The sequence below is a fragment of the Stegodyphus dumicola genome, chromosome X1, assembly GCF_044657685.1.
Source record: "Stegodyphus dumicola isolate Sdum_Otavi_A_Nest chromosome X1, ASM4465768v1".
NCBI lineage: Eukaryota > Metazoa > Arthropoda > Arachnida > Araneae > Eresidae > Stegodyphus > Stegodyphus dumicola.
The window spans coordinates 126,043,673-126,058,023 of record NC_140780.1 but is presented as its reverse complement, the minus strand read 5'-3'; the positions used below and the strand labels follow the sequence as shown (position 1 = coordinate 126,058,023).

The window sequence follows — 14,351 nt, the reverse complement described above, 5'->3', positions numbered from 1 at the left end:
TGTTTAAGACAAAATATGATGAAACTGGTAAAAATATAAAATACAAAGCACGTTTAGTAGCCAAAGGATTTACTCAAAAATACGGCAGTGATTATGATGAAACGTTTCCACCAGAAGTGAAACACACTACGATAAGAGTTTTCTTAGCATGGGCAGCGTATAATAATGCCAAGGTACATCAACTAGATGTTAAAACAGCTTTTTTGTACGGCAACTTAAATGAAGAAATATATATGGAACAACCAGAAGGATTCGTGGTTCCGGAAGAAAGACATAAAGTTTGTAAATTACAGAAGTCGATTTATGGTCTCAAACAAGCAGCTAGGTGCTGGAATGCAGAAACTGAAAATACACTGAAGAGTCTGGGGTTCAGTCAAAGCAAAGCAGATCCATGTCTTTTCACAAAAGTGGTTCGTGATAAAAGAATTAATTTAATAGTGTATGTTGATGACATCCTAATAAGTTCTACAGAAGAAGGACTAATTCTTCAAACAATTAATGATTTAAAGAAACGTTACCAAATAACGCATCTTGGTGAAGCTAAATATTTCTTAGGCATGGAAATAAATCGCAAGGAAGATGGAAGTTATCTCTTATCACAGAAAAATAAATCAACTTGTCAAGCAATTTCAACTTGAAGAAGCGAAACCCGCCAGCACACCAATGGAAACAAACTATTATAACCTAAACAAGGAAGAAAATCTCCTAACTTCAAATGATAAATTTCGCCAAGCTATTGGAAGTCTTTTGTATATATCGTCTATCACAAGACCAGATATCACAGCTTCAACTCACATACTCAGCAGAAGGTGTAATAATCCACGTCAAAAGGACTGGAATGCTGTTAAAAGAATCATTAGATACTTAAACACGACAAAGAACCTATCCTTACAAATTTCGTCGAGTGAAGAACCTAATATTACAGTTTATTCAGATAGAAAATCTACATCAGGAAGTGTTATTTTATTAGGAAGGAACTGTATTTCATGGTTTTCAAGAAAACAGACTTGTGTTTCTTTATCCTCAGCAGAAGCTGAATATGTTGCACTATCGCAAGCTACGCAAGAACTATTATGGCTATTAAAATTAACAGAAGATTTCAATCTACCCCAAACTCTACCGATAAAGGTATTCGAAGATAATCAGTCTACTATAAGACTTGTATAATCTGAAAAATTCAGTTCACGCACTAAACGTATTGATACAAAAGTTCATCATATACGCGACTTGAATAACAAAGGAATAGTAAAACTTGCTTATCTTTCAACAGAGGAAATGGTTGCTGATATTATGACTAAACCAATTCCTAAAGCTAAATTTCAGTTTTGCAGGAATTAATTACAATTGGTATGAGTTTCATTAGCAAAACAGGGGCAATGTTAGCATAAATTTAGGTATTTTGCATAATGAAACTCGAAAGGCATACGAAACGAACGTGCGCCAAGGTATATATTGGCGAGAGAAAGTAAAGCTCGTGTGCAATGCAGTATATTTGATTTTCACCCTAGCTACTTGTACCTGGCCAAAGGTCTAATCCAGTAGTACTTTCTTCTCTTTCAGGTACGATGGCAAAGTATGTTCCTGTTTATTTTTCTTATTCCCTAAAATAGGTAAGCCTGGTGATTTAGGACTGATGATGATTCTCTGTAAGTTATTCTTTTCAATACTTCAGTGTTTTAATGTCCGTGAACATTATTACTTTTTGTTATGCTTAAGTTAAGCAAAATTATCCTATTAAATAAAGATTTCGTAGTTAATCTTTTTGACTTAAGATTCTTTAATTCTGTGCTTAAGGAAACGTACGCCTTCAGTGCCAATGCACAACCAACACAAATATTCATTGAGGACGAAAAGAGACCAATTGTGGCAATGTTTGCATTCAATTTAATAAAAATATCATTCAATTATATGTAAAATTTAATTTTATTTCAATAAATCCAAACTGTTTGTTTCTATTTCGTCTGCTATAATTGCATTTCTCAGATATCTCACTATAACTACACACACACATATATATCTCGGTACGTATTTTACAAATATATCATTGATAATACTATATACTGCTACATTATAAATGCAGATGAGTTCGTTGTTTAAACAAATCGTAATAATTGGCACAAATCGCCACTGAGGAATTTGAATGAAAATAAAAGCAAGTAATGTCTCTGTGGAACAGGAATATATAGATATTAGATTGTTGATTATTCAATATTTAATTCATTAGAAAAGTTTTATTTAGCATGCCTAATTGTAGTGTCTTTGTTAAACAGGAACATTCTAAACCATTTGTTAGAAAACTTTTATTCAATATGTGTGGTTCTAGCTTTTCCGTGGAACCATTTACACTGAAATAATACTGTTTTGTACTGATTCATTGAGTTAATTCAGTTGCTTATCTTTGGGTATTAGTAGTTAAAATAACTATTAGGATCATAGTTTTTGTTCATCAATATGCGTTGCGTCCTCATAAATTTTGAAATGTTATTGTTATGAGAAAATCAGAATCTTTATTAATTGATGACAGGGTTTCTTCGGTCGTCAACGAAGCTGCTACCTTAAAGAAATTCGTAGCGACCGTTGACACGGGAAGACCTCTTGGCAAGTGTATAAGGCACAATTTTGTATAGTGGCGGATGCGAATGCATGAGGATTCCCAAGCTAAGGCCTGTCATTTCGCCGCTTCTGTCAGAGCAGACACAGCGGATATCTTTCAGACTCTTCCCGAAACACGAAGGCTAGATTTCGAACCTCTGTCCGGAGCATTGGAGCTGCGCTTTGGGGAGAAATGTTTGAAAGACTACAGTAGGCTTTACTTAAAAATCGCACCAACAGGAAGCCCACGGAAATACTCCAAGAACTCGCCACAGATGTCGAAAGGCTGTCCCATGTTGCCTTTTCGGAGTGCCCGGCCGAAACAAGGAAAATCCTGTCCCTGCAATATTTCATTCGACAGCATCCGAGATCCTGAAATATAGAAAGCTCTGCGAATGGCGGATGTCAAGGACGTAAAAAGCGCTAGTGTACGCCATGAAATTCGAGGCAGCCTAGCAAGCAACTCGTAGAGATCGCCACCCGATCAGAGCTGTGCGAGTCCACGAGCCAGTGAATCAATTGGAGGCTCGTTTAGTAGATTTATGCACACAAGTGAATGTTTTGATACGGAGTAGGAGTGAGAACAAACTGGCTCTAAAGTGTTGAAAATGTGGTACTGAAGGCCACATACGAAGGCATTGCAGAACACCCCGGGGCACGAAAAATAAAACTGATGATTTCAGCAGACAAGTCAGTGCCTTGAGACGGAATAGGAGTGAAAAGAAACCAAAGTGCTGGAACTGCGGTGAACGCCGCATACGAAGGAACTGCAGAAAATCCCAGAGCGCGGAAAATAAGACAGAAGATTTAAACAGACAATTAAATGCCATGGTACGGAAAGGGAGTGACAATAAACCAAAGTGCTGAAATTGCGGAGCTGAAGGTCACGTACGAAGGAACTGCAAAACACCCCAGGGTACAGAAAATAAGACCATTTCCGAGCAACGACGCAGAAAACAAATTAATGATCATATCGCGGAGTGGAGTTTGAACGATAGTGTTAAAAACCCGTTCTAAAGCGCTCAAGATTTCTGCAGTGTAATGTACCATTATCCGGGAAGATTCAGCTCAACAGTTTAAAAGATAAATTCATTCGGACGTCTTGCTGTGTTGCCCTCCAGTCTGGTGATAAATTCGACATAGATGTAAAGTTAAAATTGAACATTACGTTTGGAAGTGCCGCCTACCATCACACGGGATACGTGGCAGATTATAGATCCTTGCATACTCGGATTGGACTTTTTAAGGAAGTACAATTTTTCCTTGGACTTTAAAAGCAACACACTGCTTTCAGAATCAGATGACATAACTATCCGTCATCAGAAGGGATCCTCACCTGGGAACTCCGACGCCTTGTCTGAAAGAACCTGCTCAGAAAGCTGCCGAAATCATACTAGGGTCGAAGAGAAACACAAGACTACCGGCTATTCTCCATCTCAGATACTCTTCTGTCGTGATTTTTGTCTATGTTGTACTCTTCTGTTTGGTCGCCCTTCGGATGCACCTTCATCGCGTGAAGAATATATCCAAGTGATGAACGAGCGAGTTAACTTGGCGACGGAAAAGGTAATGACCCGATACGACACCGGAGCTACTGGACATCGATTCAAAGAAGGAGACAAGGAGTGGTTGTGGAATCCGACTCAACGGAAAGGACACTGTCTGAAACTATTCCGTACACATTCCTAAATAGGCTGAATGATATTTTAGTTCGGATCTGTAAGTCATCGAACTCTAAACCTGAAGTCGTTCATTACGACAGGTTAGCTCCTTACTATGGCCATAGTAGGTAGTGTATATAATTGTAAATAGTATAAGACTATGGTCCTTTTTGCTTCGAAATTTGTAGAATTTATGCACTTATTTGATTTGCATTTGATATGATTTGTATTTGATTTGATTTACGTTACTTATTGCAGTTAATGCTTATGCTTTTTTTTGTTGTTGTTATTGTAATGTAATGTTTATTGTTGCATTGATGCCTTAGTTTTAAGTTTGGCTTCCTGTCCTGGGATTATACTGCCCGGGACGTGCAATCCTTGGGAAGGGGGCAGTGTTTCGGTTTTTGTATTTATTTAGCTGTGTTTAGTAGAATTAATTAAAATTGTTTTATATCCCCATGCAATGCAGCACGAGACTTATTTGAAGAGAAAGCTACGCCGGACAAGTTGAAATACAAGAACACGCGCATTTAATAAATATATATCTCGTAATTGTACTCTTTTGTTTTCCAGAAAACTCAAGGAATTACGAGAAGCTTCTCATGACAGTTTAAAAAGCTTATAAAAGCCGGAATAAAGCATCTGAATTCAGTTGTTTACTTATTGCTGTTAATGATTGTAGCGAATTCGCGGTAAAATCGATTAGCTTTCTCTGTTTTGAATTAAGTTCTGTTGAACGTTTTAGTAGTTTAAAATATAACTACTGTGAGATATTGCGATATTGTACAAATATCTCTGAAGAAATTTCAGCATTTTTTTTTTATTTCTTGTGATAAGAATAAATTTTATTCACTTTTCATCGGACTTGTGCATTAAATTTATTACGAACCCGTACGCACGTAACAATATGAATAGTAATATACAAGTAATAATACACTTAAAAGAAATTAATCAAGGATTTATATACTATAACGTTTTCAGCAGACCACAAGAGAAAAAATTCAATTATATTTCAGTGATCAGTTCTTTAGCAAAATTAACACGACGTCCACTACGAGTAAGTACTTGTTTTGGAGCAATGTTGGATGGAGTCTTCACAGACCTTTTGATGTGGAAGCTGAGGAAATGCAGGAGTATCTATACGTTTCGACAACATATACCCTGGTTTTAAGCGATCGATTGAAATTAATCATTTTGTTATTAATATCAATAATAAAATTGTTGTTCATTTGTTTAACAACAGCATGAGAACCAGTGTAAGATGGAGTTAGAGGAGGTTTAACAGAATCGATACACAGAAATACATAAGAATAGGTTTGAAGTGCCGGGTGTACATAAATTGATGCTTGAACATGCTTAGAGGCTAGAACCGGTTTAGCGGAATGCATGACTAATCGAAGCAAGGACACGTAAGGTTCAGAAGGAGGTAAGAAATTAGTAACATTCAGCATATCTGAGGGTAATCTAAGTATGGTACAGTAAAGAAGTTCTGCATAAGTAGCATTTATATCTTTCTTAATGGCATATCTGATACCCAACAGAACTATAGGCAAAATTTCAGTTCATTTTAGATTGTTATGAGCCATTATTGAACTTTTATGTTGCCTATGAAACCTCTCAATCAGCCCATTGGATTGAGGATAATGAGCAGTATCTCTAATGTCATGTGTACTCAAAATCTTCATTAAATCTTTAAATAAGTGAGATTTAAAATTTCGGCCTTGATCAGTTGTTATTGATACAGGGCAGCCAAATCTAGCTATCCAGTTATGCACTAACACTTTGCAAGTAGTCTGAACTGACATGTCGGCAGTAGGTATAACTTCTGGCCATCTGGTAAAGCTGTCAATAATTGTCATGCAATAACGGTTACCTTCAGACGGTGGAAGAGGACCTATGAAATCAATATGGGTATGCAGAAATCTTGCATCAGGCAAGGAAAAGGTACCCAAAGGTGATTTTGAATGTCTATGAACGTTAGCATTGTAGGCAAGATTGAGCAGTAATTTTAATAAATTTCTTCATATTAGGCCAAATGTAGCGAATTAATGATTAGTTTTGTTGAGGCTGAAATACCGACATGAGAAAGACAGTGAATCTGCTGAAAAATTTTAGAGCGAAAGGATTCAGGAATGAACGGAAGAGGTATACCTGTGTCCATATTGCAGTAAAGAGTAACATCTTCTAAAAGAAAATAATGTTTCTCTAGTTTAAAAACTGGTGAAGATTGAGATAGAGAATTTTGAATTTCGGAGTCCTGAATTTATGCTTCAGATAACTTTTTATAATCAGTATGTTAATTATCAGATACTGCATCTATTTCTACCCAGGATAAGGCATCAGCAACGATATTGTCATGACCTTTGATGTATCGTATGTCAGTGGAAAATTGGCCAATAAAATGAAGATGACGAAGTTGCCGTGGAGAACACTTTTCGGGATTTTGATCTGTGTAGATTGTTAAGGCCCTGCCTTCAAGCATGTGTCGGAATTTCCTAATCGACAAGTATATAGCCAATAGCTCTCGACCATAAGTTGACAATTTCCTATGACTTTTGCTGAGTTTAACGGATAGAAACGCAATGGGTTCCCAAACTGAATTATGCAGTTGCATTAGTGAGCTACCAACCGCAACGTCAGATGCATCAGTACAAAGTTTCAAGGTAGCACCAGGAACTCGGCGTCTGAGAAAGGTTGCTTCAACAATTGTCTTTTTTGCATTGGCAAATTCTTTCTCAGCCTCGTCGTCCCATTCGAGAGGGTATTCTTTTAGTTTGCTTCGTTGTGATGGGTTCTTTTTGTTAATGCGGCCCTCCAAAAACCTGTTCAAGGGAGCTAAAACATGTGAAGCTCTTGGGACAAAACGTCTGTAAAAGTTAAATATGCCGAGAAATATCTTTAACTGAGTTAAGGTGTTTGGTTTAGGAAATTTTTGAGTATCGTCCACCCTGTCGGCTAAAGGTTTTAAACCCTGTTCAGATACTTGAAAACCTAAAACATATAAAGATGTTAAACCAAAATTGCATTTAGATACATTAATGTTTAACCCATAATTACTTAATATTTCAAAAAGAGCTTTCAAGTGCATCAAATCCTCAGTTTCGTCCTTTGACGCAATCAATATATCGTCGACAAAAGCAAATGCTCCTGGCAGCTCACGAGTTACTTCATCAATAAAGCGTTAAAAGGTTGCAGCTGCGTTGCATTGCGCAAACTGCATTCTCGTGCTCTCAAAAAAGTGCGAAAGGAGTGCCAGTAGCCGTTTTATGGATATCAGACAGATTAATTGGAATTTGATGATAGGCCTTTTACAAAGTCTATTCGAGAAAATACCTTTTTTCCATGCAACTCTGCTGTTAAAATCACAAATGTTGGGAAATAGGATACTTATCCTTCACTGTCTGAGAGTTCAACCTCCAAAAATCTCTCACAGGTCTCCATTCATTTGTGCCTTTCTTTGGCACAATGTGAAGAGGAAAGGAGTAATTGCTTTTAGAGGGTCGCATGTGGCCTAAATTGATCATTTTTTTATTTCAATCTTAGAAATTTTTAATCTATCTGGAGCTAGTCTCCTGGGCTTACATGAAACAGAGGACCGATAGTTTCAATGAAATGCATAGTATTATGTTTATCAGCCGCATTAAGAGCAGGTAGTTCGACAGTGAAGGATACAGTAATTTATCATATACACTATTTGCAATAACTGCTTTAATAGACTAGAAATGTGTGTTAATTACACTACAATTAACTTTTAAATGCGTTTTTAAATCAACAAGCTTTTTGCTCCTTAAATCAGATAATAAATCAAAGTAATGCAAAAAATCAGATCGAATAATATTTGTTGACACTTTACTCGCATAAAAAGTAAAGTTAAAACTGCGACGAAGTCCGAGGTCACTTCTTAGAGACTTTTGACCGTAAACCGGAATAGGAGTACTTTTGGCAGCAGAAAACGTCATAATAGGTATCTGACGCGCTTCATCTTTGGTTGCTGAGAGTAGACTGACATCTGAGCCAGTGTCGTATAAAAGTATTTTATTTGACTTCCTGTCTCTAATAAAAAGACGATGAGACTCAAAGGGTAAAGCGCAAGTCGCAATTAAACTTTCCCTGACTCGTTTCCGTGGAACGCACATGGTGGAACACACATTTGGCTTTCTTATTAAATTTGCGATGATACCAGCAATAGGAACAATTCGAAGCAGCTTTAGCTGAAGGGCTTCGCTTTCTGTTATAGCTGCTTTTGGAAACACTGCGTGATCGTCGTAGAGACAAAATCTCACCACGCAATTTGAAGACCTCATCCAGTAGGGTATCCAATTTAGAATTATTAGATACAATGAGATACATGTAAAGAAACTGCGCTTACCTGAGCGGATGTAACTTCTAATATTCTATCGGCAATGCTGGCAGTTTTCGAAGAATCGAGCGGCTCAACCGACGCTAGGATAGACTGAACATTTGGCTGCATTTGTTGAATTAATAACTCTAGTAACAATTAGTCAGCTATATCGTGTTTTTCAGCACACCTTTTCATGACACGAAGCAATTCAGATGGTTGTCTGTCTCCAAGTTGCTTCCCTGCGAGTAATTTCCAGATTTCCTTGGTACTGCTTTCCCCACAGCGATCCGTAATGGCAGCTTTCAGGTCTTCGTAAGAATAATCTGTGCGTTCTCGAAGTATGATATCTCGAACCAAAGAGGCAATTTCCGGCGGCAAATGCGCAACGCAATAGTTAAATTTAGTCTTGGGATCAGTAACAGGCTTGGGTGCAGCTAAAGCAAAAGTCGATTCGCACATAGCAAACCACAATGCCGGGTCAATAGGATTGTAAACTGGTATCTTCACGGCTGCTGTTTCCTCTATGGCAACGATCTGCAGTGAAGAACACGAAAGTCCTGGAACCAAGCTCCTGAAGCTATATGCGTCTAGACGGGTCGCCAGTTTATTGTGTGTGGGTTATGGTTCGGTGAACATTATACAAAGACCTGACTCCATATTGCTAAAACAGAACTTTATTAACACACCTATTCATTAACAAAACTATACGTTAACACAACTATTTATTAAAACAGAAAATTTCTACACAAATATTTGAACATCCTTGTACTCGAGCTAAGGGCAATGTGTGCGAGTTCGCTGATCGCGCTGGCCAGTGGCGTAGCTAGGGTAGGGCAAGGGGGGACATCTGTTTCCGGGTGCAGTATTCAAGGGATGCCAAATTGATGCTACGAAATTTTTTAATGAAATGTTTCCCATTCTTGGCACACAGAAAGGGGCGCAAATTCTCCAGTTTTTCCCGGGCGCTGCAAACTGTAACTACGCCCCTTGCGTTGGCAGTTATTACGAAAACAACATGACGTCATCTGGCGGTCCTCTAAGTCGAACATAAGACTGCCACAAAAGTAATACATTTTTTTCCGTCAAAACAGCAATTTCGGGAGCTTTTTGATACGGCTTAAGCCCCGTTCACATGCAACGCTCCTTCGCATAGCTGCCGTTAGCAAGAGGAGAAAAAGGAGACATGAAAGAGTTTTGTCTTTAGGACCCGTTCAGAAGACCACCGTGTCCCTTCCCCTTTACACCTAAGCCTCTGTGAACAATCACGTCTCCGAATTTGCAGATTTCTAATACTGTTTACACATTTTTAACGTTGTTTACTGTTGTTAATTTTGTAATTTGTACTTTCGCAACTGGTACCTGAACTTTCGTAATGGTTCCTGAAAAATATATGCTTTTTAATTATTATTATTATTATTTTATAAGCTGTTATTTAGTTCACTCTTGGTGCTTGTCGCTATGGTTAAAAGATGGTAATGGATTTTTAAACTGCTTTCCGATAAGATATAGAACTCAAACTTTGTACATACACTGCTTGTGGATGTGGTGTCACGCTTTTCAATTTTAGAGGATTAGATTTTCGTCAAATTTAAAGTTGAAACAATTTTTTGCAAATATTAACAAATAAACTGAGAATCTCAGAATATTATAGTTTGCACCATAACACACTGTGGAGGAAAAAAAAATTAAATGCAATTTTTAGCGTAGTTTTTTAAAAAAATATTTTGGGAGAATTTTTGAAAATCGTTCATATCTTTAGACTTTTTGACGCCCATTAATTTTAAAATTTCATATCTAAAAATATATCGGTTACAAACTTCCGACATTTTCACAGCTTATAAAACAAATGTTTCGCATTTAAAAAAAAATGATAAAGGAAATTAATTGGATAATTTTTTTTTTTACTTTTTTGAAAGATATGCGATGAAGCAGAATGGAAAATATTAGTTCTTCTTGGGCATCAATTCTAAACATCGGTTTCAAAGTAATAATCTCATTATACCACACTATTTTGACATTATTTATGCTATATAAGTTGTTATTGTTGCCAGTTGTTAGTTCAGCGTGAGATTGGAGATATTTCTGAGTTAACTTTCTCTTAAGATGCGATTTGCATTCCGTTGTGTTTAACGTTCTTATTAGATTGAAGCATAACTACTGATTATACTTAGTGATATTCTAAACACTTGTAAGAGTATTTATGTGGAAAATTCCAGAACTTTGAAGTGTTTCTGTTGATAAAATAAATTTAATTAAGCTATCATCGGATTTGAGTCCAATGACAATCATTTACGAACTATTATCAATCTATTACAAACCCGTACGCACGCAACAATATTATAATTAATCAATGTAATAAAATTGTTTTGAACGTATTTTACAAAACAAAAACAGGTAAAGAAAAATTCTGCTTGCGTTTTATGAGGTTTTGCAATTTTTCTGGCCACATAAGGTTTTAAAAAAGATTTGTAATTTATGTTTATATTTACCAATTGAATAAATAGCACTAGGTTTGATTTATATACATATATATGCGTGTGTATTGAAATTCAGTAATAAAATTTTAAAGATTTGAAATGATTAAATGTCTATTTAGACAGTTTGTATTCTTTAAACTGAGAAACCTTTTGCATTTTTTTTAATAAATCCTTTTACTTAAACTCCTAAAACATATATAGGTATGGACTAATTTTTTTATTATTTTTACTGCTTATTTAAAATTACATACTTTATAGAAACAAGGATGGGTTTTGCAAAATACTGAAAGGAAAAATAATTTGAAATGAAAATGTGACTGAGATCATATTTGTTTTAAAGATTTTAGATAAAAGTTTATTTTTATTTTTTCTCAGAAACTAATTCATTAATTGCAAAATTATTCCTTGAAGTTATTAATAACACTCTAATAAATACGAGTACAATAAAAAAACTGGGGGGGGGAGACATTAAAAATTGTAGAAGAAGAAAGACATTTTAATTGTAAAATTTTTCTTCAAAAATTTAAATTAAAAAAATTACTAGCAAAAACTTTTTTTCAGCTTAAAATTATTTTGTCTCACAAAACCATTTAATAATATTCATCAAAAGTAGACGAAAATGCTTAATTTTTTTTTTAAAAAAAAATCATTCAAAAGGTACCGAGTCCCTTGTCGCGTTGAGGCCGATATGCACTTGTCTTAACTTTAGCTTTAGTTTGAAAGATATTTCTGGAATACCTAGCATTGGATAACGTTGTCTGTATTTGTCTATAATTTCCGTATCTTGTACAGATCTATTTAATTTTTGAGGGGATGCTATCACATCTCCAGACATCTATCAGCGCGATTATTTCGCTGACTGTCCAGTGACAGCTGACAGTGAACCGCGCAGTATAGTACGGGAAATCTCCCCATTTGCCCTGCTCCCGAGAGGTAAGGAACATTCAACCAACTTCTACCTCCAAATCGGCGAGGCAGTGAATGCTTGTTCCATGTGAACGGGACAAGTTGGAAGAACCGGTTTTCGCTACCGCTCGAAACTGCTCTTGTGAACGGGGCTTAAGTTAGTAATTTCATAGTTTGCGTGTATAATAAAAATAATAATAAAAAAGACAGAGATAAGGACACCCCAACTCAGGGAATTTATGGGCAACAAACGAGGCATAAAAATGTTTCTTAAGAATAAAAACTTGTAAATCAATTAGTGAAAGTATAAAGAGCATAAAAGATTGACAGAAGCTTAAAGGAAAGACATGCAAAAAGCATGGTAGGTAAAGTAAATTTGAAAATAAACGGAATTAAAAGAAAATAAAAATGAGAAAAGGACAATAAAAGGGTATACTTCTGAGCATAAGATTCCTAAAAGCAATTTTGCTGTTTCGAAAGAGTTCTTTCCAAGGAGTATCACATTTAAGACGGAATAATGAACAGAGATTATTATGCAAATAAACTGATGTTCAAATTGGTCCGAAATATTGAGATGAATTTTTGAACACTTTTTAAGCTTGTATGTATCGACGCGCTGCCAACTTGTAGGAGTCGAAATTCTCTTCATATAGGAAGAGTAGAAAAAAGAAATGGAAATATTGGAAACTGACTAGGAAAAGTGTAACGGCAAAAATTATTACGCAGTTCATATCGTGGGAAACGTTCTTAAAGATGTTCATGTTCAATAATATACTGCAGTGTTTATGATACTCCACATTTGAAAGGAACTTAAAAAGGAGCTCTTCGTATTCTCCATATTTATATTCTAAACTTTAAATATTAGAGATTAGAGAAAGCTAATCGTGTACTTCAAGTATTGAATATTAAACATGTCGAAAAGGTAAAGGATTTAGAATTCCTAAACTTATGAAAGAATAAATGTAAAATGTTAACACAATAATATACCGCAAGTAAAATATAAATTGTATTTTATTAATTTTTTAAACAAAATATTATAAACAAACACAAAAAGTTTCATAGTTTTCAGGTACTTTGCTTTTAACTCATTTTAGCATTAGATCATAATGTTCATTTTGCCGTAGACACTTCTAAGTACGATGGCTTTTTCTGAAAAGAAAGGACAAATAAGAAGCTGAGATTTTAATATTCATTTATTGTACTATTACAAACTATTACTATTCTACTGTAACGAACATTTCAAATAATATATACAGGGTGGTTCAAAACAAAATGTCAAAAATGTAAAGGCAGGTAGAGGGGACCTGAATAAGCAGATTTCGTTTAGGAATGTGTGTGTGGTAATGCCGCATTAAAGAGCTAGCACGTAAAACAGTATGAATTACAAAAAAACTGAAAAGAAAAGTAAAGACAAAAGAAAAAATATTAACAGTTTACGATTGGTGGTTTAAAGAGCGGCCACCAACAGCGATACACGATTCACAGCAGCGGCGCATGGAGTGGGGTGCATTAGGAAAGACGTCGGGCATGTTGAGCACATGTCCAGCAGCAACAGACAAGCGAGCAACAAGATTTTCTGCAGATGTGACGGGACACGAGACCTTTAATTTGACCCCAAAAGAAGAAATTCAAGCAGGTTAAATCAGGAGAACGGGTGGCCATTGAACTGGCACTCCCAAGTCCTATCCAATGCTGGCCGTAGACAGCGATTCCTGACGTTCCGGCTGAAGTGAGCTGACCTTCATCGTGCTAGAACTACATTCGTCTACGAACAGCTGGAGGAACATCGACCAAAATTTCAGGTAAGACCTCCCTGTAGAATCGCTCCCTATACATTCTTTAAGCAGCGAATCCATTTCCTTGTGCAACCCCATACAGGAAATGCGCGTCAGCAAGCTCCGCATTGGTGTAACGATGCATGTTGCTCGAGATCCGTGCGGAAAATGAAGAATCCAACTTTTATACGCCGTACTCAGCAGAGCTCTCTACCGGCTCAACGCGGCATTACCGCACGCACATTCATATACGAAATATGTTTATTTAGGTTCTCTCTACCTGCCTTTATATTTTTGACATATAGTTTTGAACCACCCTGTATATAGATATGTAATGTGTTTCTTATTAACTAAAAGAGATTTAAGCATCTTTATTTTATGTTTTTATGAATAATGTATGAATAATTAATAAATCATTATGTATTTATATATTAACAATTTTATCCAGTGTGTCCCTAAAAGTCTTTACTGCTACACTGCCAGTTAGCAGGCAACTTGATGAAAGGCTGTCTACTAACACTAATAATAATACTGTTTTTCTACTGAACCTTATTCATTGAGTTCATTCAGATGCTTATCCTTGAGTATTAGTAAGTAA

The 14,351-nt window shown here is 36.0% G+C and overlaps 1 protein-coding gene across 1 annotated transcript in view; it reads right to left on the bottom strand.

Annotated features, from left to right (window-relative positions):
- Positions 1-12,971: 12,971 nt before the first annotated feature.
- LOC118190051 (scavenger receptor class B member 1-like) overlaps positions 12,972-14,351 on the bottom strand; it is a 205,298-nt gene continuing 203,918 nt past the window's right edge. Inside the window, exon 13 of the mRNA XM_085806983.1 lies at positions 12,972-13,127. Coding sequence (XP_085663109.1) covers positions 13,089-13,127 — 39 coding nt within the window. The 3' untranslated portion in view covers positions 12,972-13,088. The remainder of the gene's footprint in view (positions 13,128-14,351) is intronic.